The sequence below is a fragment of the Papaver somniferum genome, chromosome 5 (assembly GCF_003573695.1).
Source record: "Papaver somniferum cultivar HN1 chromosome 5, ASM357369v1, whole genome shotgun sequence".
Taxonomy (NCBI): Eukaryota; Viridiplantae; Streptophyta; class Magnoliopsida; order Ranunculales; family Papaveraceae; genus Papaver; species Papaver somniferum.
In genome coordinates this window covers 170,637,293-170,658,454 of record NC_039362.1, presented here as the reverse complement: position 1 = coordinate 170,658,454, position 21,162 = coordinate 170,637,293, and the positions used below count along the sequence as shown (strand labels likewise).

General features: G+C 37.1%; 1 protein-coding gene, 1 long non-coding RNA gene and 1 other non-coding gene across 3 annotated transcripts; all 3 read right to left on the bottom strand.

Annotated features, from left to right (window-relative positions):
• Positions 1-5,052: 5,052 nt before the first annotated feature.
• On the bottom strand, positions 5,053-5,124 carry TRNAG-UCC. Its single transcript has one exon. It is a non-coding gene; the product is annotated as a tRNA-Gly (tRNA).
• A 2,433-nt stretch (positions 5,125-7,557) lies between these two features.
• Positions 7,558-8,695, bottom strand: LOC113283618. Its single transcript, XR_003327541.1, has 3 exons — positions 8,619-8,695; positions 7,855-7,929; positions 7,558-7,754 (listed from the first exon to the last, which is right to left on the bottom strand). It is a non-coding gene; the product is annotated as an uncharacterized LOC113283618 (long non-coding RNA).
• Positions 8,696-18,263: 9,568 nt separating this feature from the next.
• LOC113283617 (pentatricopeptide repeat-containing protein At5g44230) lies at positions 18,264-20,308 on the bottom strand. The gene has a single exon (XM_026532947.1). The coding sequence runs from the start codon at positions 20,229-20,231 to the stop codon at positions 18,657-18,659; it is 1,575 nt and encodes a 524-aa protein (XP_026388732.1). The 5' UTR covers positions 20,232-20,308; the 3' UTR covers positions 18,264-18,656.
• Between the last annotated feature and the right edge of the window lie 854 nt (positions 20,309-21,162).

Below are 21,162 nucleotides of genomic sequence, written 5' to 3'. Positions count from 1 at the left end.
GAATGATATTTCCCAAGTTTCTCAGCTTAACAGTCCAGACATGTTGCTCAAACTTATGTTCTGTGATAGGTATGTTGGGATCGAACTGGATAAGTGATAGCAAGTAACCCATGATATCCCAAGTTTTCATTCTCACTCCATTGAATGCATCTTCTCTCTGAAACCTAAAAAGAAATAGGTTTTTTCCTTTAGTGATGATTTCATACTTTCGATAACTCCTCCAGCGATCGTTTATTTCTTTCTTCACATCTTCATGGTCTAACGGATTCTTGAAGATTATTTTTCCAAGAAGACTAAAAAGTGAACCCATCAGTATCTTCAACAGATGGTTGAGCAGATGCAATTATTCTTCTTATTGATCTAAGAGGAGTAGAGGCGGTTCCAGTAGTTTGCATATTAGTGTTTGGGTTCATAAGCTGGTTGTTGGGTTGAGAAGACTTTGATTTACCAAAGTTTGTGATGAATAGATATACTTTTTGTGCACTGCCTATGGCTTTGGGGTTTTGTATATAAGTTGGATACCTTACTGGATTGTGGAAATCTTTGTATTGATGAAGATAATTCTGTTTCCATATTTGTTGGGAGAATATCATAATATGCGGTCTATTGACCAGAAATTTGAAATTGAAGGTGAAGGAAACTTTCCCTCTGAAAGCGCTATAATCACGACAATAGGTTTTTACCGATTCAAACGAGTGAACTGATTCAGAACGGAGCTTAGAGATGATGAATCTAAATGCAGACATGGATGAAGTTGGAAACTGAAAATAAGATCTTTGTAGCAGCAATATTGAGGAATGGAATACCAGATTCAAAACGACCTTTTGAGATCACACAAGATATGATGATAACACAATAATACGACTATTATTCGAGGCAAACACTACTGTGACAAGCAGTAGAGATCTGAACTAGTATAATCACTACTGATTACCACCACTGGGAGCGACACCGGAATCAACTATGGAAATCTGCAAAACAGATTAACACAACATAATATTAGAATTGAAATGATTAAAAGGACTCATTATGAAAATCGAAGAAAACAAAGATTAAAAATCAAACAACAAAGACTTCAAAACCCTTCAACAAGCGAGATTGAAGCTAGGGAGACAACAGATTAAACATAAGATCAAAAGGCAATAAGAACAAATCCAATCATCTAAGAAGAACACATGGAGTTCCTTATAACATTGTTTCTAGTTTCTAGTTTCTAATCTGACTACGAGCACTAGTTCTCAGCGACCAACACAGTTTCTTGCTATGAACCTTTACAAATTACAACCCACCATCTTTAGTTTCAAGCTAAGTGCAATCAGGTTCCTTTTTAGCTGGTTCTTTCCTATATCCTGCTGAACTGTAAGGTAAATGTTGAGATTATTAGTCCCACATTGTTGGGCAATCTAAGATCATGCGGCTTATAATCCCTTAGGGCCTCTCCACTCATTGGCAATTGGTTTTGAGTTGGATGCCTATATTCTAATATGGTATCAAAACAGGCTATTTGTGACGAGTCATTTGATTTGACCGCGCCTTTACTCAGCCTCGCTGAGCGTGAGGGGGAGTGTTGAGATTAGTAGTCCCACATTGTTGGCCAATCTAAGATCCTGCTGCTAATAATCCCTTGGGACCTGTGTTGGAAATCATTATTACTTACCCAATATGGTCAGGTTTAAGCTCAAAAAGATGTCCAACTGAAATCTCCACAATTTCAACATTTTTAACTTGCATTTTTTTTAACAGTGAAAAGCTTGGTAAATGTTAAAAAGCAAAAGTTAAGTTACGCCACTGTGGTGGTTCATTTGATACCGTGTCCTTTTAAGGATATAGTCAACTCAAGAGTCGAGAGAAAATTTCTTGACTACTACATGTCTCTGCCTCAGACATTAGAAAACATAGCACTATTTCATTTCCCTGCTTTACTGTTACTCAGAATCCACACTTGCAATTTTCTTATAAACCCTAGAGTTTCTATTAAATTTCCTATTTCATTTCCCTGCTTTGCTTTACTCTTTCCATAGGAACAGAATTCACATTAAAAAATCCCCAATTTTCTGATAAACCCTAGAACCTCTGTGAATCATCCTCGTTTCTTCTTCAACTACAAAAGGATTTCGATGGAGTATATCAAGTTTTTCACTTCAATCTTCAACTGGAACTGGAACTGGAACAAGGGGTTTTTGATTGATTATTTCAAGTTCCTCCCTGAAGAGATTGTGTTGGACATATTAAGCCGTCCGGCTGAATCGGTTCTTCTTAGCAAATTAGTGTGCACCACTTGGAGGAATATTGTTTCTAGTCATCCATGGTTCTCTAAAATGTACTTGCACCATCTCAATCATCCATCTCATGCTGTTCAATCGGGTAAGTTGGGTTTTCTTGCTTTCACTGACATGTTCATAGCAAGAAAGTATTATTGTTTGAGTATACATATGGAAATCCTGACGCGTCAATAAACCCTATTCAAAGGATTACAAGAATTAATTCAGCCCCTCCGTTTAGGGGTTTTATTGTTGGTTCATATAATGGCTTGATCTGTCTAACTCTAAACCTATCTGTTTGTATTTGGCACCCATTCACTAGAGAATATGTTATGCTTCCAGATGATATTAAGAGAGATGATTGTGTTGGTATTCAACAGTATGTTTGTAGGACGGCCAGCTTTGGTTACGTTTCTTCAACCAATGAATACAAAGTTGTAGGAATATATGTGTCCAACACCGAGTTTATAGAAGTACACATATACACTCTAGGCTCTGGCAATGGGATGGAGAAATCTTGGAAAGTTCAATCCTCAATTCAGAACAGACAGTTTGCGAGAACGTGGTGTCTTTGCCAATGGACTTCTTTATTGGCTGGATAATAAACTAGAAATGATCCTTACCTTCGATTTGGATGCGGAAAAGTTTTCTGAAAGTATTTCACCACCTCCTTTGCCACAGGACGGCAATCGGCTTATATGGAATAGAATAGGAGTTTTGGATGGATATCTGTTTTTTGCTATTTCTCTAGATGTTCTAGTTTATTATGACATATGGCTATTGAAAAAGAAGAACCATAAAGAGGGAGAGGAACATCAGTCATTGGGTTGGACTAAAGAGTATAGGGTTGACGGAAGCACATTATTAACCATTGGGAAGAGAGATGGTGTTTTAACTTGCAGTTATTGGTATATCAACATTTATGACACTAAAAATTCAACCTCGACAAGGCTTGTGAAGTTTAAGAATGGGCTCGGTGACATATACCCTCACAAGAACACCTTGGTTTCGTTGAAAGAATTAGGGGAAAAAGATGCAAAAACAATGGAGGCCGTTAAAATTCAGGGGGAAAGATTCCTTGATTATATATTCAAGCAGCTAGACGAGGATGCAGTCCCTGCATACATATACTTATAAATCGGTAATCTTCATTGAGTTTTTGAAGTTGTATCCATATCATTCTATTGACTTAAGAGTTTGATTTTGAAAATCGATTGGCAAATAACTCTTGTATGAACCCAATGCTATCAACATTATCTTAGTGAGTTATAAATTTTAAGTTACTTTTGTTTGATTTTTATATAATCTGTTCAACTTTGTAGTTGTATTTTTTATTTTGAGTTAAGATATTTTGCTTTGTTAACTGCAATGGGAGTCAGATTAGTATGTATATACACAGACAGAATCAAGGAACTAAATAGATTTAGGGATCCAAATTTATAGTCTTTCATATTTTCGTCTTATGTTTTGATACTGCTATGTTAGTGTGTACCATTACGAATATCGTTTTACAGAAACTGGTAGTTTGAATAGGAAATTCTAGTATGGGTTTCTCTGGGAATGTGTGATAGATAACTTGATTTACGCTTCCACTCTGTTGCTATGAATAACCAACCTAAGTTCTAAGTTCGTGCAAAAGCCACATTAATTTTCTTAATGCATATGGCTGACAGCCAAGTACTAAATGAATGAATGAATCAGAGATCAATGTTTGGTGAAACCTAACAACTTTCAGTAAATATCCTCTTTCATAAATTAGACAACATAGATTGTGTTTCTTTTATCTAGCACTTTGCTTTATTCTGCTGTAAATATCATTGTGTGAATACATAGTCAGACGATGCGATAGCTTAAGTATGTTGCTCTTTCAGTAAAGATCATTGTGTAGAATTCGCTTTCCATCTTTATTGCACCTGCACAAAAAGTAAAATAAAATAAATTCTTCACAAACTGCTTCGGAGTCTGGTCAGTCCCATAATGTGATTCAATGAAGAGTCATTCAGCTTCAAAAACTTGGAAACTGATAAATTGAAGCTTAAAACTACTTTTTCATATGAAATCCTGGTTCTTGATAGTGCGAATTTCTTAATTCTTATGTTTGGCTACTTCGAAAAGCAAATTAAGTGCACCAATAGGTCTAACACCTGTCAGCGAACATTAAAACATTGGAGCTATTGTAAGTTGTTTACATTGGTTTGTATTTTTTCAACCAGACTCAAGTCGATACTATGTGATTGCTATGTGAATACGATTCTGACGTGTGTATTGCAGTCTCATTGACAGGTTCTTCACCAGACGAACTTGGTTATCTTCCAAATTTGGACTGAATTCAGTTAGACCAGAACTTCATATCAGGGCAATTTCCTAAATCATTTGCCAACACTGGACTTTGCTAGTGGACTCCAGAACTCTGGCAGTTTTCAAGTTAACTGCTTGCTGCCTCAGTAATTCGTTTGCCTTTTCTTGCTTCTGCAGCCACATGAGCAATAACTCAATCAGTGGATCAATTCCACCACAGCTTTTCAGACTACCTAGTCTTGTTCACGTTATTAGGTCAAGACGTGCTTTGGAAATATAACATTGTTTGCATATGGTCAAGGTATGTATCGTTCTCTCTTCTGTACCTGTCTTCTTTTGTACTCCTGGTTTCTATAAATAAATTACCTTTTAATAGGCTGGTTTGGTTTCTATAAATAAATATTTCAAAAAAATAGGCTGGTTCAAATGTTAAAGTCAGGGAGGGAGTATTTGATTGGAGATTATGTTTCAGACTTTAGGTAAAAGTTTTGGTTGCGTCTGCCGGAAGTCGAACCCGGGTCTATTGCTTGGAAGGCAATTATCCTAACCGTTGGACTACAAACGCTTGCTGTGTTTAGCTTTAGCTGTTGGAAGTCAGTACAACAACAATCCTTCTGCGAAAAAACTGAGCTGGCAAGGTAATTGACTTGCTTCCCTTTCTTGTACAAAGGAGCTCGACTTGTCGATCTTGCAGCCACTGTATTTAACGCGTTCTTTTTGGTTGTTTAGCGAAGTAAATTAGTTCAAGAAAACATGTATAAAACTGCAAATGGCTTTGCAAAAAACTGATATTAGCAAAGATAAGAGATGGAGAACAGGAGAGTAACCATAGTAAATTAGTTCAAGACCATTTGTTGGTTTTCTTCTTCTTCTTCCAAAATTTATTGTTATATACTGTATATATTATACATGAATGCTGCAATAGAACCTGTGTAGACTTGAACGTTTCATAATCTCGGGAAAGCCTAAACCACTGGAGCTTGCAAAAGTTCAGAAACATCTGTGGTTTTTTTATTCTGCAATCTGCATGATAGTAGACAAAGCTTTGATCAGATTGATTTGGAAGATAGAGGATTCAGTGGAGGTGTGGATGGGCAGAGGAACAAGTTGAGGAGGAGGATATTTAAATTCCTCGTATCTATGCATGTATTGTTGGCCGGCCAACCGGTGGTGAAAATTAGTTGGCACGACCCGAACCAAACCACTCCCTCAAGTCCTCATATCTATGCATGTACAGCTTGAACTAACAGCGTTTTTCGTTGTTGCTTAAATCTTTTGGTGCTAACTGCTAAAGGAAAGTCCAAAGAAGATCAAGCAAACAACCATATGAAAAAGCTGGAGTTGGATGCAAAGTAGTTGAACAAGCTGGATGAAATCACTTACTGGAAGTAGTTTAATACTCCCTCTGTTCTTAAATAATAGGCTGGTTTCTATAAATAAAATTTTCGAAAAAATAGGCTGGTTTCCTAATTGGGAAGTCAAATATTATTTTAGTTTTGTGAGATCACTTTTCTCTTAACTTCTTTTGATGACAAGTGTCATGTGGATCACTTCACTTTACTTCTTTTACTGACAAGTGTCACGAGGACCACTTTCAATGATTAGTTCTCTTAATTTCCTTAATTTTCTCTAAAAACAAAACCAGCCTATTAAAAAAGAACGGAGGGAGTAATTTTTTTTTTCCTTGCTTAATTCTTTTGGCTATAATTTGGTACCTAATATTGCATGTAGTTACATTGTCTCCTTAATGATTTAGTGAAGATTACAGACCTTAGACTCGAGTTCCATAAGAGAAACACGAAACAGGGGAGGAAGATGAGAGCAACCCAGAAAAACAAAGTCCAAAGAGAAACACAAACCACTCCATTTAGCGAAATACAAACTACTCCATTTAGCCTGAACTTAACTAAGAACACGAGCACCCAAGAAGACCAATCAAACAACCATAAAAAAAATCTGGAGTTGAGCACAGAGTTCAACAAGCTGGTAAAACCACTTACTGCAACAGCTCACACCCAGACCCTACAAAACAGAACTAGCTAGCAAACACATGAAGGCAGCCCATAGAACTCTTAACTGAACCAACAGTTTGGCACCCTTAACTTAACCAGCTACCTAAAAAGAAAATTGTGGATGCAAATTCTCTTGAAGTAATAGCGGCCACAAAATCAACTTAGCTAACAACTTGAGAGAGTCAACACCAGAGTGAGTAACTCGGTATATTACGACTCTGCAAGAACGTGATAAGCACCTTAGTTCTTGTAATCAAACTCTCAAACATCAAACTGTTAATAGACAAGGGAATAACCTGCCAGATGTCAGCTGCCATGAGGAGTCCAGCAAAACCATCTTCAGAGAACCTTTTACGAACAGAGCACACACCAATAGCATAACTTCACACAAACACCTTCCTGACTTCTAAGAGATGAAGACAACACCATTGGCTTGCAGCTTACTACCAAAACTACCTCCAAATGTCGCAGAACCAAGAGATGAAGAACGGCTAAATATCCAGAATGGGGAAGAATGCATCTTACTAGCCTTGTATGAGAGAAACAACACATTCTCACGATCCCAAATACTGCCAGGCACTTAAACAGCCATAGTTCCCCTCCCTCAGAAAGTTGCAGGTACAATAGAAGTAGGAGACACCAAAGAACCCATCGCACAGATTAACAAGTGAAGAAACACCATCTTCCCTTTGAACCACCAAACCAACACAGCACAAACAAAGATAGCATCAGCATCGAAAATACAGCACCATATGAGAGAATGGGTGATACATGAGTGCATTCAGTGATTAAATGACTTGTCTCAGTTTATTGTACCACACTCCAACTCAAAGAATAAGAGGATTACAGGATCTTGACTTCAAACAGACAAAGAACTAACAAAATTACGAAATGAAAACTCTGAAGAAAGAACAAAAACTGCACCCAAATGTCAACCAGAAATTGGGATTTTAGTTCGTTTTGCACCAGATGCACCAGCATTCTGTTTCAACAACCCTCCTTATTGAAAATGTCTTAGGATTGAGAAGGCGAGACCTGCAGCAAACAAAAAAGATACTCCGACGCTCAAGTCAGTAGAGAAATTATGCAAAATATAGTAAACATAAGAATTGAATATTTACAACTTGGCATTCTTTTGGACAACCCTCCTATTTGAAAATGTCAGAGGTTGGGTAGGCGAGACCTGCAAGAAACAATAAAGATATTCCAAAACTCAAGTCAGTAGGGAACTTATGCAAAATACAATAAGCATAAAAATGGAGTTAAGAATATTAACAACATACAGCTATTGGCAAAGTTTTTCGGCTCACAGTCTTCTGGCCCAGAGCATTTCCGTTTCCCACCATTTCGGTTCAAAGCTACAAAAGTCAAAATGAAACCTTAGCAATTGACAACAACTGATAATAATAAGAAAGGAAAGTACGTTTAAATACGCCTATATTCAGCACTTAAAGAACTAATAATTAGTTGATATAAGAGCAGATGCCGCACACATTGAAGAATTGACAACCGACTTTGCAAGATTGAATCAGAATTCATATTAGAGATGCACAAAGCTGTGCAAAGTTTCGTTTAAGGTTCAAGCAGATTTCATATAACATCACCATCAATATATGCTTAATCTGAACAAGGTATTCGCAAAGGGATTAGTTCCTAGGAGAAGTGCTAGTAACAAGTGATGCTAACAAATCAAACAATCAAATTAAATGTTTAAAAGCTCCATCAAAATAACCGTAAATGCATCTATGTATGTAATCTTTTTCTTTTTTGAAAAAGGGGGGTTAAAATTCATAAGCTACTGAAATTTCGTCAGCAGTTTTTAACATTAAGAATTTTGAGTGGCTACCTAGAAACTTCATGAGTGTGTGCAAGAAGCCATGAACAAAATGATAGGTTTTTTTTCGGAGTTTTCATAGCATACCCATCAACTATAGACAGCAATTCAGTTGGTAAACACATATAAAGGTTCTGAATTGAACTTTTCTGAAATACATTTACTCAAAACTAAGTTAATTGAAGAGGAAGAGAAAGTAAACAAAACAAATACCTTAGCAACAAAAGCAGGGCAATGAATCAACGGAGCAGCAAGATTAATGTGCAAGCCTCGCCAACACCAACCAGCCTACAATGGAAAAGAAGCAAAGCTTTATTATTAGTATTTGATTCTTCAGTCACTGAAGTACACAATCAAAAACTCAAAAAGAAGGTTATTACAATATAAGCATACTTCAGCATTAGCTATCAGCACATACTTCTTTGGCTTATAGCAATTCAATTCACAGTCGGTTCACAGCGATTGGCCTCATTGCACTTCAATGCACAGCGCTTCGATTCACAGCATTCCGGCTCACTGCGCTTCGATGCACAGCGCTTGGGACGGACCTATGAGAGGGCTAACCGGGGATTTAGCCCCGGTCGCCCTCCCGGTCCACAAGCCTAATTTTTCCCATTTTAGCCAAATTTTTGATTAATCATCTGTATTAGCCCGGGTCTAAAATGAAAAATCCTTCATCCTAGATCCGTTCCTGGCTCACAGCTGGCCGCACTACGCTTCAATGCACGACGCTTCGGTTCACAGCATGTTGCCTCATAGCGCTTCGGTTCACAGTTTTGGATGTGTTCGAGCTGCACATCGGGCTGTGTGGCTACAACTGTGTTCGACGCAGCACATCGGGCTGGGCGGTTATGGATGTGTTCGGTCTGCACATCGGGCTGTGTGGATACAGCGGTGTTCGACGCTGCACATCGACGACTGTGTGGTTAGTAGTACTTTTACTAATTGATCAAAACAAGAAACTGATTTCTTTCTTACACACTAAAAGCAAGACATGCCTGCATTTATACATGTCTTGACTAAGACAAGATATGTTAGAACAGGACAGGCTGTAGACAGCTCACACTCAGCCAATAAGAGGCATTTCTCACACACTCATACACACGTGAGAACACTATAAAACTCTCAGTACTATTATCCCCCCTCAAGCTGGAGGTTGTTACTAGAGATTACCTTCAGCTTGTCTCTGAGTGTAGAAAACCTTGGTCCTGCCAATCCCTTGGTGAGAATATCAGCAATTTGATCCCAAGTTGAAATGTACGTGACCTGAATGTTTTTGTTCTGAACAAGTTCTCTGACAAAATGATAATCAATGGCCAGGTGTTTCATTTTACTATGAAATACTGGATTAGATGACAGAGAAACCGCACTTTGATTGTCACAAGATATCAATGGTGGAGCAGGAAGCAAGAGATGAAGATCTTTGAGGAGCTGACAAACCCAAACAATTTCAGCTGTGGTATTGTCTAGAGACCTGTATTCTGATTCAGTGGAACTTCTTGAAACACCACCTTGTCTTTTGCTAGACCATGAAATTGGATTAGGACCAAAAAATATACAAAAGCCTCATGTAGATCTTCTTGTATCAATTCATCCTGCCCAGTCAGCATCACTAAAGCCATGTAGTGTAAGAAGACCTTTGGAAAACAGTATACCATAATCTAGTGTGCCTTTGATGTATCTTAGAATTCTCTTGGCTGCAATAAAGTGTTGATCAGTAGGAGATTGCATATAAAGACATACCTGATTCACAGCAAAACCAATTTCAGGCCTTGTCCAAGTAAGATATTGTAGAGCACCCACTAATGATCTGTATTCACTTGGATCTGCTAATGGAGTACCTGCTGAAGCAGTTAGAGAAGTAGAGAGGGAGACTGGTGTACCACAGGGTTTAGCACCAGTCATATTGAATTTCTCCAATAAGTCCAAGGCATACTTAGTTTGACTAAGAAAAAGGTTGTCTGAATTTCTTTTCACCTGAAGACCAAGAAAATAATGAAGAGAGCCCAAGTCTTTGATGGGAAAGTATGTCTTAAGGTGATTGATAAACTGAGAAATATACTCAGTTGAATTCCCAGTGATAATAATGTCATCTACATAGACCAGAAGAACTGTAATTCTTGAGCCAAACTTTTGAACAAATAGAGAAGCATCTGCTAAGGAGGGTTTGAATTCATGAGTGAGAAGAATTTGTAACAATTTATCATACCAAGCTCTGGGAGCTTGCTTCAGACCATATATGGATTTATGAAGTTTACATACATAATGAGGCTTGGTTTGATCAACAAAGCCTGGAGGTTGTTGCATATAGACATCTTCAGCTAAATCCCCATGTAAAAAGGCATTACTAACATCTAATTGTTTCATTTCCCAGTTGAAGTGAACTGCCAATGAAATGATTAGTCTAATAGTTGTTGGTTTGGCTACAGGACTAAAAGTTTCTGTGTAGTCAATTCCTTCTTGTTGATGAAACCCTTTGGCCACCAGTCTAGATTTACATTTATCTAAAGAACCATCAGCCTTATATTTGATTCTAAACACCCACTTACAGCCTACAACATTATAGGATGGATCTGGTGCAACAAGTGTATATGTGCCTGCATCCTTAATGGTTGTATGTTCTTCTTCCATAGAATGTTTCCATTGAGGTATTCTAATTGCCTTAGAATAACAAGTAGGTGTGGGTGGTGGAATATCAGAAGTAAGATTGGCTGATAGAACATACTTTGTATTAAAAACTTTGGGTTTAAAAATACCTCTTTTACTCCTTGTTACCATGGAGTGTGAAATAGCCAGTGAAGGAATCTCAGAAGCTGAAGTATGTTCAGAAATAGTTGAAGTGGATGCATCAGATGACTTAACAATCTTTGAAGGATCATTAGATAAAGTATCAATGGATGCATCTGGTGAGGTTGATGTTGCAGGTGTTGGTGCAGAAATATTGACAGATGGAGCTGTAGAAGCAATATCAGTTGGTGCTGAAGATTTTGCAATGCCAGGAAGTAATGTATCTGAAGATCTCAATGGGAAGAAAGTCTCATTAAATACTACATGTCTGGAGATATATACTTTTCCTGTTTTAATATCTAAACATCTTTATCCTTTGTGCATAGAACTGTAACCAATAAAAACACAGTGTACACTTCTTGGTTGGAGTTTATGTGTAGTATAAGGCCTTATCCATGGAAAGCATGATGAACCAAAGGATCTGAAGAAGGAATAATCTGGTTTCTGACTAAACAACTTTTCAAAAGGAGATAAGTAATCCAAACTTGTAACAGGAAGTCTATTAATAACATAATTGGTTGTATGAAAAGAATCAACCCAAAATTTTTCTGAGAGACCTGATTGAATTAAAAAAGTTCTCCATGTGTCTACAAGATGTCTATGTTTGGACTCAGCCAGTCCATTTTGTTCTTGAGTATGAGGGCAAGAAACCTCATGAATAATTCCATGTATACTAAGAAATTCTTGTAGTGCATTATTTAAGAATTCTCCTCCTCCATCAGTTCTGATTTTAACAATTGAAGTATGCAGAACTTTTCAGTCATAGATTTGAAGTGTAGAAAAATATCTTTGAATTCAGACTTTTCAGACAAAGGAAATATCCAACAAAATCTTGAATAGTCATCTATGAGATTGACATAATATCTGAAACCACTTGAAGAGATTACAGGACTAGGACCCCATAAGTCCATATGCACTAGTTCTAGTGGAGATTGAGCCCTATGTGAAGATAAAGTAAAAGGCAATTTATGACTTTTCCCTAGATGACAGTCATTACAAAATAGTGGTGTTTTGACTAAACTAGACAGTTGCATCTCTCTGCACACTTTTTGAAGTACTTGAAAAGAAGGATGAGCCAACCTTTTATGCCAAACTGAAGCTGAATTGTAGTTGCTAAAGAAAGCTGTATTCTTAGGAGACTTGGAAAAATGTACTGGATATAATCCTCCTTTATGTGGTCCTTGTAAAATGATCCTCCCAGTTGAGTAATCCTTAACAACAAAACCAATAGAATTAAAGGTGATAGAGCAGTTGTTATCACTAGTGAATTTATGCACTGATAATAAGTTTTGAGATGATTTTGGAACAAGAAGCACATTGTTTAGATTAAAAGAATGAGAGGAAGCTTTTTTAGACACATGACCAATATGAATAATTGGCATACCTTCTCCATTAGCAGCTTGAATCTCATCAGCCCCTTCAAAAGATGTTGCTTCAGGTAATTCAGATTCATCATTAGTGATATGACTATTTGCTCCAGAGTCAGCATACCAAGGATTTTCACCCATGATATTGGCAGTAGAAAGCATGGCACTGAGATTGTGAGGAGTATAGTTGTTCTGATAGGCAAAATTCAATCTGTGTCTTCATTCCAAAGCAAGATGACCAGTTTTGTTGCAGATCTGACAAATCTTGTCAGTTATTGGTGGTATAGCAGAAGAAGAAGGAGCTTAACTATAATAAGGTCTTGGATTGAAATGAGGTGATGATGTTGATGAAGAAGCAGAATGCATCTGAAATTGAGAATAACCTCTTGGATAAAAAGATGAGGGTGGTTTGATGTATCCAGAGTAAGGAACTGCAGGTCTTGAAGAGTAATGATAACCTCTATTACTACCTCTATAATTTTGAACAAAAGGTCTTGTAGCAGCAAATGCCTTTGAATTGGCCTCAGTAAGTAAGTTCTTTTGCTTATTTGTAACAACTATTTCTTCAGTAAGAAGCAGATTATGAAGTTCTTTTGATGAGATTGGTGGATTGCGAATACGAATAGATGTACAAAAATAACTATAATCTTGGCCTAACCCATTGAGTATAGTAACAACTAATTCATCATCATGAATTTGTGAACCAGCAGCAAACAATTCATCTGTTATTTTCTTGATTTCACTTAGAAAGGTAGAAACAGTACCTGACCCAAGTTTTGTGGATTGAAGTTTGAGACGAAGTTGAATTGAATGTGTAGAAGAGCTTCTTGCATACCTAGAATCAATATTGTCCCATAAGTCTTTTGAAGAATCAGCTCCAACAACATAAGGAATTACAGATTCAGAAATAGACATCTGAATCCAGAGTACAAGAGTAGTATCATCATCATGCCAAGCTGTATAACCAAGATTCACGCCATTATTAAGCAGATAAGGTGGACATGGTAAAGATCCATCAAGAAAACCATTGACTCTGTATCGACGCAGAAGTGGTAGAAGAAGTGATTTCCAGGTGAGGAAATTGTCATCCTTGAGTTTGTAACTGAGAATTTGTGAGATTTGATTAAGAGGAACTTGAGAAATTCTTGATTCATATGCTGCCATTGAAAGAACAAACAAGAAAATTGTGTATAAAAGTGATGAAAGCAGATTGAGAGATTGAATTGAAGTAAGATAGTTGATTAAAGTTTTGATTGAATTGAAGAAATTAGAGCTGAAAATTGGTTGATATGTTGAATGCCATTAATGGCGATTGCGGAAGCTTCATCTGATACCATAGTAGTACTTTTACTAATTGATCAAAACAAGAAACTGATTTATTTCTTACACACTAAAAGCAAGACAGGCCTGCATTTATACATGTCCTGACTAAGACAAGATATGTTAGAACAGGACAGGCTGTAGACAGCTCACACTCAGCCAATAAGAGGCATTTCTCACACACTCATACACACGTGAGAACACTATAAAACTCTCAGTATTATTAGTGGTTATAGCTGTGTTCCAAGCTGGACATCATAATAAGAGATTATTATTAGTACTTCCAAATATACCTTAAAACGCAATAAGAGATAGATTCTTTAAAACAATCAACACCCAATTTTTTTGTGATTTGTATGAATGATGTAATTAAGGTGCATTTGAGTGCAACTATGCAAAGATAACTGGTTCATTTCACAGGAGGTCATAAAGCACTAGTTTGAACAATGGCTTACTGGCTATTAAATTAGAGCACACGAAACACTTAAACATTACACAAACAGCAAAAATACATGATTACCCGAAGTCACATCAACTAATCAGAGACAAGGATTGAGCTGTTCATAACAGTAATAATTCTGGTTCAAAAAAGAGTCATTGAAATGCTAGATCTAATAAGAAACTGACCTTATTATTCCTTGCTAACATTGCGTGGTTGGTGCAAAAATATGACTCAGTAGAAGAGGACATGAATCATCATCTCTGAAAAACACTTAAAGATCTTGTTCAGCACCACCAGAAGAAGAAGAAGAAGAAGAAATTTGGGGATGGTTTTTTTGATTGTTGAAATCCAAAATCTAAATAGAGAAAATGAGAGAGATAGAGAGAGAATGAAATGTGTCTAAGGCAAGAGAGAGAGAGAGAGAGGGGTGGATAATCTAAATAGAGAGAGATGTCCTTGAACGGGAGATTGCGGAACCCAAAATAAATTTCAAATTTCAAATTCACAGAGAGACAATGCGGGTCTTCATTTTGACCATTTTTTACTGTTTTGACTTGTAGTTTTGCTAAGCATTTAGATTGTCTGCACCACCCGGTTTATTCCCACTTCCACTCATGAGAAAGTTGAAGAAATAGCTGAAGAAGCAACACACTGACCAAGTTTCTCCATACCAAGAAGAGAAGCAAGGGTGGCATAAAAGATCCACATCTTCATATTATTCTGATTTGGACCCCTTTCATTCCATAAGCACACAAACTTTTCACAAAACACTGAATTAGAGGCAAGATCGTCTCATGGATCACGGAAATGATAAACTTACCGCAATATTGTCCCGCAAACAAATCCCGCTTAAGATACAGGGCGGGGCCCACTTGAAACCTTTTCTAATCCAAATGTAGAGAGGTGCTCCCGTGACCGCACGATCCCCTCGCGGGATACATTGTGGGAGAATAACGCGGTGAGTGTATCACTACTCCATGGATCATGGTTGTAAACGTCTCCAGGTATGCTTGTTCCACACTTCACTTACAAATGAGTCCTGGAGGAGAAATGCCTTCAATGCGAATAATAGAAATTTCTGAATGGTGGGCATCCTTAGTGTCAGTTATCCCCCAAGGTTTATAGCAATTTAAGAAAACTTTCAATCACAAAAATGGTGGCGCGGCACCAACATTGGCCAAACAAGTTACAACAAGCAGTAAGCAATGGGGAGCACACATTTCAGCAGCAAACGTAGCATATGGGATTCACTAAAAGGTGAACTGGAGCAGATACACTTAATTGCTCAGTAAACGTAAGGTGATTCCAGAATCCATTTTAGATAAAAGGAAAGAACACCATCTCATTCCAATCATTGAAACATTCTTAGAGGACGTTATATAGTTGTTACACTATTTCTCGTCAAAGCAAGTTTCAAGATGACTGAAACATATCATGACTTGCGCCACTAGGTAAAGAAAAACATGGTCGAAGCGAAACGCTTACCAACACATATTTCGAGATATAGATAGGCGAGGTATACTCTGCTCAAAATACCAAATGTGTATAATCTAAGTCTATATATATAACATATGACTTTTGTCTCAAGAAGTAGGAGATATAATAGATAAACTTTTGAGTGACAGATAAGTTCAAGTCTTCACATACCTTTTTGTCGAGAAGTTCCACCGGTTCCTTGAGTAGTTCTTCCACTTGTATGATGAATCGCAATGAAGTCCTTGGGCTCAACTACACTTACTATCCTAGTCCGAGACTTAGCTATAATAGACTTGAAATCAAGACTTATAGTTTTGATCACTAACATTGACAACACATGCTTGATATAGCGACGCATGCGAGTTTGACCGAGCAGTGCTCTAACAAATCTAAACTACATGAATGCTCTGCAATATATCTCTAGCATTCAAATACACCATTTGATTTGGCGAGGCGAGAGGCGTGAAACCTCCAGCGATAATTTTCCTCCTTCTTAAACTTGCACTCCACAATGTATCTTTCAAAGTCACTCTTAACTAATTTGTATTTGCGACCACTACACATTTCATACTTTGTAACAGAGTCCTTAACTTCAAGAATGCCACCTTCAAACAACTTCCCTACTTCAGTTAAGATGTTGACCCAAGCATCATACTTCTTCGGGACCTTTTTGATCAAACATGCATCATCAGCGATGTCTTCCACAACAACTACCTCATTGCTTGAAATACAACTTGATGATGACGAAGAAGCAGGAGTAGGAGCAGAAGAAGATGATGAAGAAATAGAATCAACACAAGTTCTTAACTGGAGTTTAAACTTCAACAAGTCAATCCCTTGTGAGATGCAGTAGTGAATGAAAAACCTCAAATCCAAATCGTGGTTGATGACATTTGAAATCCCATCTACAGTGTAACCAAAAAGGATGAGTTCTTCAGGAACATAAGGCCACTTTTGTTTCACCACACTTATCATCTCCTTGACAGTAGTTGATCCTGAAACAGGATGCGAGACGGTCTGATTGCAAAATTTGAAATCTGCAACTACCGTCTTTGGCCTGCAACAACCATAACATATAGTGGTGTTCAGAAATTTGGATCAACAATCACAGTTGATCTAATAAATATGTGTAAACAGTCACAGTTGCTCCAATAAATATGTGTAAAAAATCATAGTTTTGGATCAACAATCACAGTTGCTCCAATAAATATGTGTAAACAATTATAGTTTTGGATCAACAATCACAGTTGATACAATAAATCTGTGTAAGCAATCATAGTTTTGGATCAAGAGTCACAATTGATCCAATAAATATGTGTAAACAGTCACATTTGATCCAATAAATCTGTGTAAACAATCATAGTTTTGGATCAACAGTCATAGTTGATCCAATAAATATGTGTAAACAGTCACAGTTGAACCCAATAAATCTGTGTAAAATATCACATTTGATCCAATAAGAGGTAGTTAAAGCATGAATTTCAATGCAAACTAAAAAGAAAGCAGTATAAAGTACCCAAAGCTACATATAGTATTACGTCGCACCTCACTCGGGGGCCACGCCCCCTTGTGAAAGTTAAATTCAATGTAGAATGTGAGAAACCTAAAATAAAAACTATATTATCAACAAAATGAATGCATAATGATTACCTGCAATCTACCAAAGAAATAAAAACACAAAATAAAAATATTTTGTGTTCAGAAATTTGGATCAACAACATCAGTTAACACAAATAAAATAAAAATCATCCCAGTTTTTGTATCAACAATCAAGGTTGATCCAAAATAATATCTACATTTCATCAAAAACATAATCAGTAGTGTCTAAATTTCATCACCAACAAGATTCTTCAACATTTCAGCATAACATAAAACCACCTAAAACCAAAGTTGATGAGCAGATCTAAGAAAAAAAATATAAATAACAAATCAAATTAAAACATACCTGTTTCAGAGATGAATAAGGATCTCGAGATCAAACTATATCGATATCAACCAATCAATCTAACATAATAATCACGAAATCAATCTTCCCATATAAATCACGATCTCTGCAACATCAACAAAACTAAAATCAAAAGTAAGGACATATAAATCTATGAAACGAACATGCAATCATCAAAAAAACTTTATGAATCTTCAAATAAACATCAACATTATCAGTTTGTTTCACGAAAACAGATCTAGTGGTTTCTGTTGATTGAAAAACGGAGACAAAATATCTAATTCTGTTGATTAAGATGAAGAATAAAAAGGAGAAGAAGAAGAATTTCAATATCTGTTTGCAGCTCTCGTCGATTCACATCAAAAAATTTCAATATTTTTTTTACGATTTTCAGCACTCGTCTCGTATCGTCTGAAACTCTCTCTCTCTCTCTCTCCTCTCAGCTTTTATTCCCGTTTATAACTGAAATTTGATTTTCTAATTGAATTATATACTAAAGGTATATTTGGAAGTCCCTAAATTGTTGATGGGCCCCTGATGGGCTTATAGATACAGAAGGACATAATTATTATGTGATAAGGATATTTGTATAGCCCATCAAAAGTAGGGACAATAATTCAATTACCACTATTACAAAACTATTTTGGGTGTGTATAACTGTCTTGCAATCGGTTTGCGGGAAATCTCTGCAATCAGTTGCGCTTCTATGAGCACCTGTGAAAGGAGCGCTAAGTTCTAACCAAACTTCAGCCCGACTAAGTTTAGTTGGGTATGGTAATAACTTGCTTGCAATCCGTTTGCAGAAATCAATTAGACACAATGGACTGTAAATCTGTTAGCGGAAATCTTCGAATCTTCAAGCACATTAATTACTCATCAACCTAGACAACAGCGCCGATTTCTTGCTGTGACCCTTAGCAGCACCAACCGTCCCTAGTTTCAACCCAACTGCAACCAGGCTTCTTTTTCAGCTGTTTCTTTTTTATCAACCTTCTTATCCGTGAAACATCATCACCCCTTACAGCCGAGCTGTAAATGTTGGAAAGCAAAACTAAATTTCCAATATTGTCAGGTTCAAGCTCTGATAGATGTTCTGCCGCAATCTCCGCAATTTCAACATTTTTATGGACCTTACACGCTCCGAGTAAGGCTCCCCAGACACCTCCATGAGGCTTGACAGGCATATTTTCCACAAGCTCGAAAGCTTCTTCTAAGCAACCAGATCTCCCTAGCATATCTACGATGCACGTGTAGTGATCCGCAGATGGTGTCAACCCAAAATCATTATGCATTTTTTCTAATATCTCCTTGCCTTGCTTAACCATTCCAGCGTGGCTACAGGCAGTAAGGACCCCGATAAATGTAACTTCGTTCGGCTTAATTTCTGTCTCCAGCATGTCATAAAATAACTTCACTGCTGATTCAGCACGCCCATGCATCGCAAACCCAGTAATCATCGCAGTATACGAGAAAACATTCCTTTCTCTCATCCCCTGGAAGATTCTATAAGCCTCTTCAACACTCCCACATTTAGAGTACATATCAATCAAAGCAGATCCCACGACAACATCTTTAGCCAAATCGAAACCTTCTTTGTCAGCTATGATTCTAATCCAATTCGCATTTTCCGTAGAACCCAATTGAGCACAAGCAGAAATTGCACCTACCAGAGTAACCTCATCAATCTTCACAACATTGTCCTTCATCATACTCTCAAACAATTCCAACGCCTCTTTCGGCTTTCCATTTTGTACGTATCCCGTCAACATAGCAGTACAAACCACCGCATCCTTGTTCCTTAACCCATAAAACAAATCAGCTGCTGATTCCATATCTCCATTCTTTGTATACGCAACAACCATAGACGTCCATGAGATCACATCTCTTTCAGGCATTTCATCAAACAGTCTCCTCCCACATTCAATCAACCCGCAATTGACATACATATCAATCAATGTATTACAAACATGTAAATCAGATTCAAACCCACCAATACAAATAACGTTAGCATGAAGCTGACGACCAAATACAGCTGCATCAACAACATCTCCTCCTCCACATGCCTTGAATAGAGCTGAATATGTAAAAGAAGTTGGACGGATACCCTCTCGTCGCATTCGCTTATACATGAGAAACGATTCGCTCGTAAATCCTTGAAGAGAGTAGCCTCTGATGATTGCAGTCCACATAAAAGAAGTGGGATTCTGAACTTGATCAAAAATCAAACGAGGGTAAGAATCCATCGGAATGTCTAGTTTAGTGAGAGTTCTGATAAGTTTGGTAAGAACAAGCGAGCTGTGTTCAAGACCTTTGCGGAGAATGTGAGCGTGAACTTGTTTGATTTGCTGAATCCCATTACAACTAATAAGAGTGGTGCTGATTTGAGATTCTAAGACACGTTTTTGTTGAAACAATTGAGAGAAAGAAATTGAGCAGAATTTTCTAGTACTACTTCTTGAATGGAAATGGCGGGAAGACGTTATCACCATGGCATTCTGCACAGATGATACCCTGAGATTCTAAATGGGAAACTACTTAAAAACTAAGACATATGTGCATAGCGCGACTTTAAAGCCACCATTGCGACTCAAAATGTGCCCCACCACCCAAAATCTGTTACTGTGATACAAACTGTCCCATATATCTTGCAATAGCCTGCCCAATTATTAGTCTTGGGACCAAAATTTTTTTTTGTTAAATTAGTCTTGGGATGACAAAAATATTTATTTTAGCAAGATTACTAAATTTATCGGGTGAAAATTTGGCTTATGCATGGCTCCGGATCCTCTACACCAAAAATCCTCTACAATTCTGCGCCTGCCAATAAGGGGATGCCATATGTTCGCTTTTCAACTTACCAAATTCATAAAAAATTTCAATATATTCAGGTTGTTGAAATAAAAAGATTTTTACGGAGATAAAAATGAAAAATATTTATCCTCCCTTAATTATCTCTTTTCAGTTATACCGTGGGTAAGTATATAAAACAATAAGGTATATGTAAATAATTAATTTAATTGGACAGACAAAATAAAGTAAGATGGAGAAGAGCATATGTAAAGAAGGTGGAGGCTCCATATGTATTTAGAACTAAAACAAAACAATCATAAATTGAAAATGTCGAAGAGAATGAAAGTGTTCGTCATTTTTTTTTTAATAAGCAGTGTTGGTCAATTAGTTTGTACACTACATGGAGATAATTAAGGGAGGATAAATATTTTTCATTTTTATCACCGTAAAAATCTTTTTATTTTAACAACTTGAATATATTGAAAATTTTGATAAATTGAAAAGCGAACACATGGCGTCCCCTTATTGACAGGCGCAGAGTTGTAGAGGATTTTTTTTTTTTGGTGTAGAGGATCCGGAGCCTCATGACTATATTGTGACCCAAAATTTGCAATTATAACAAAAACCTGC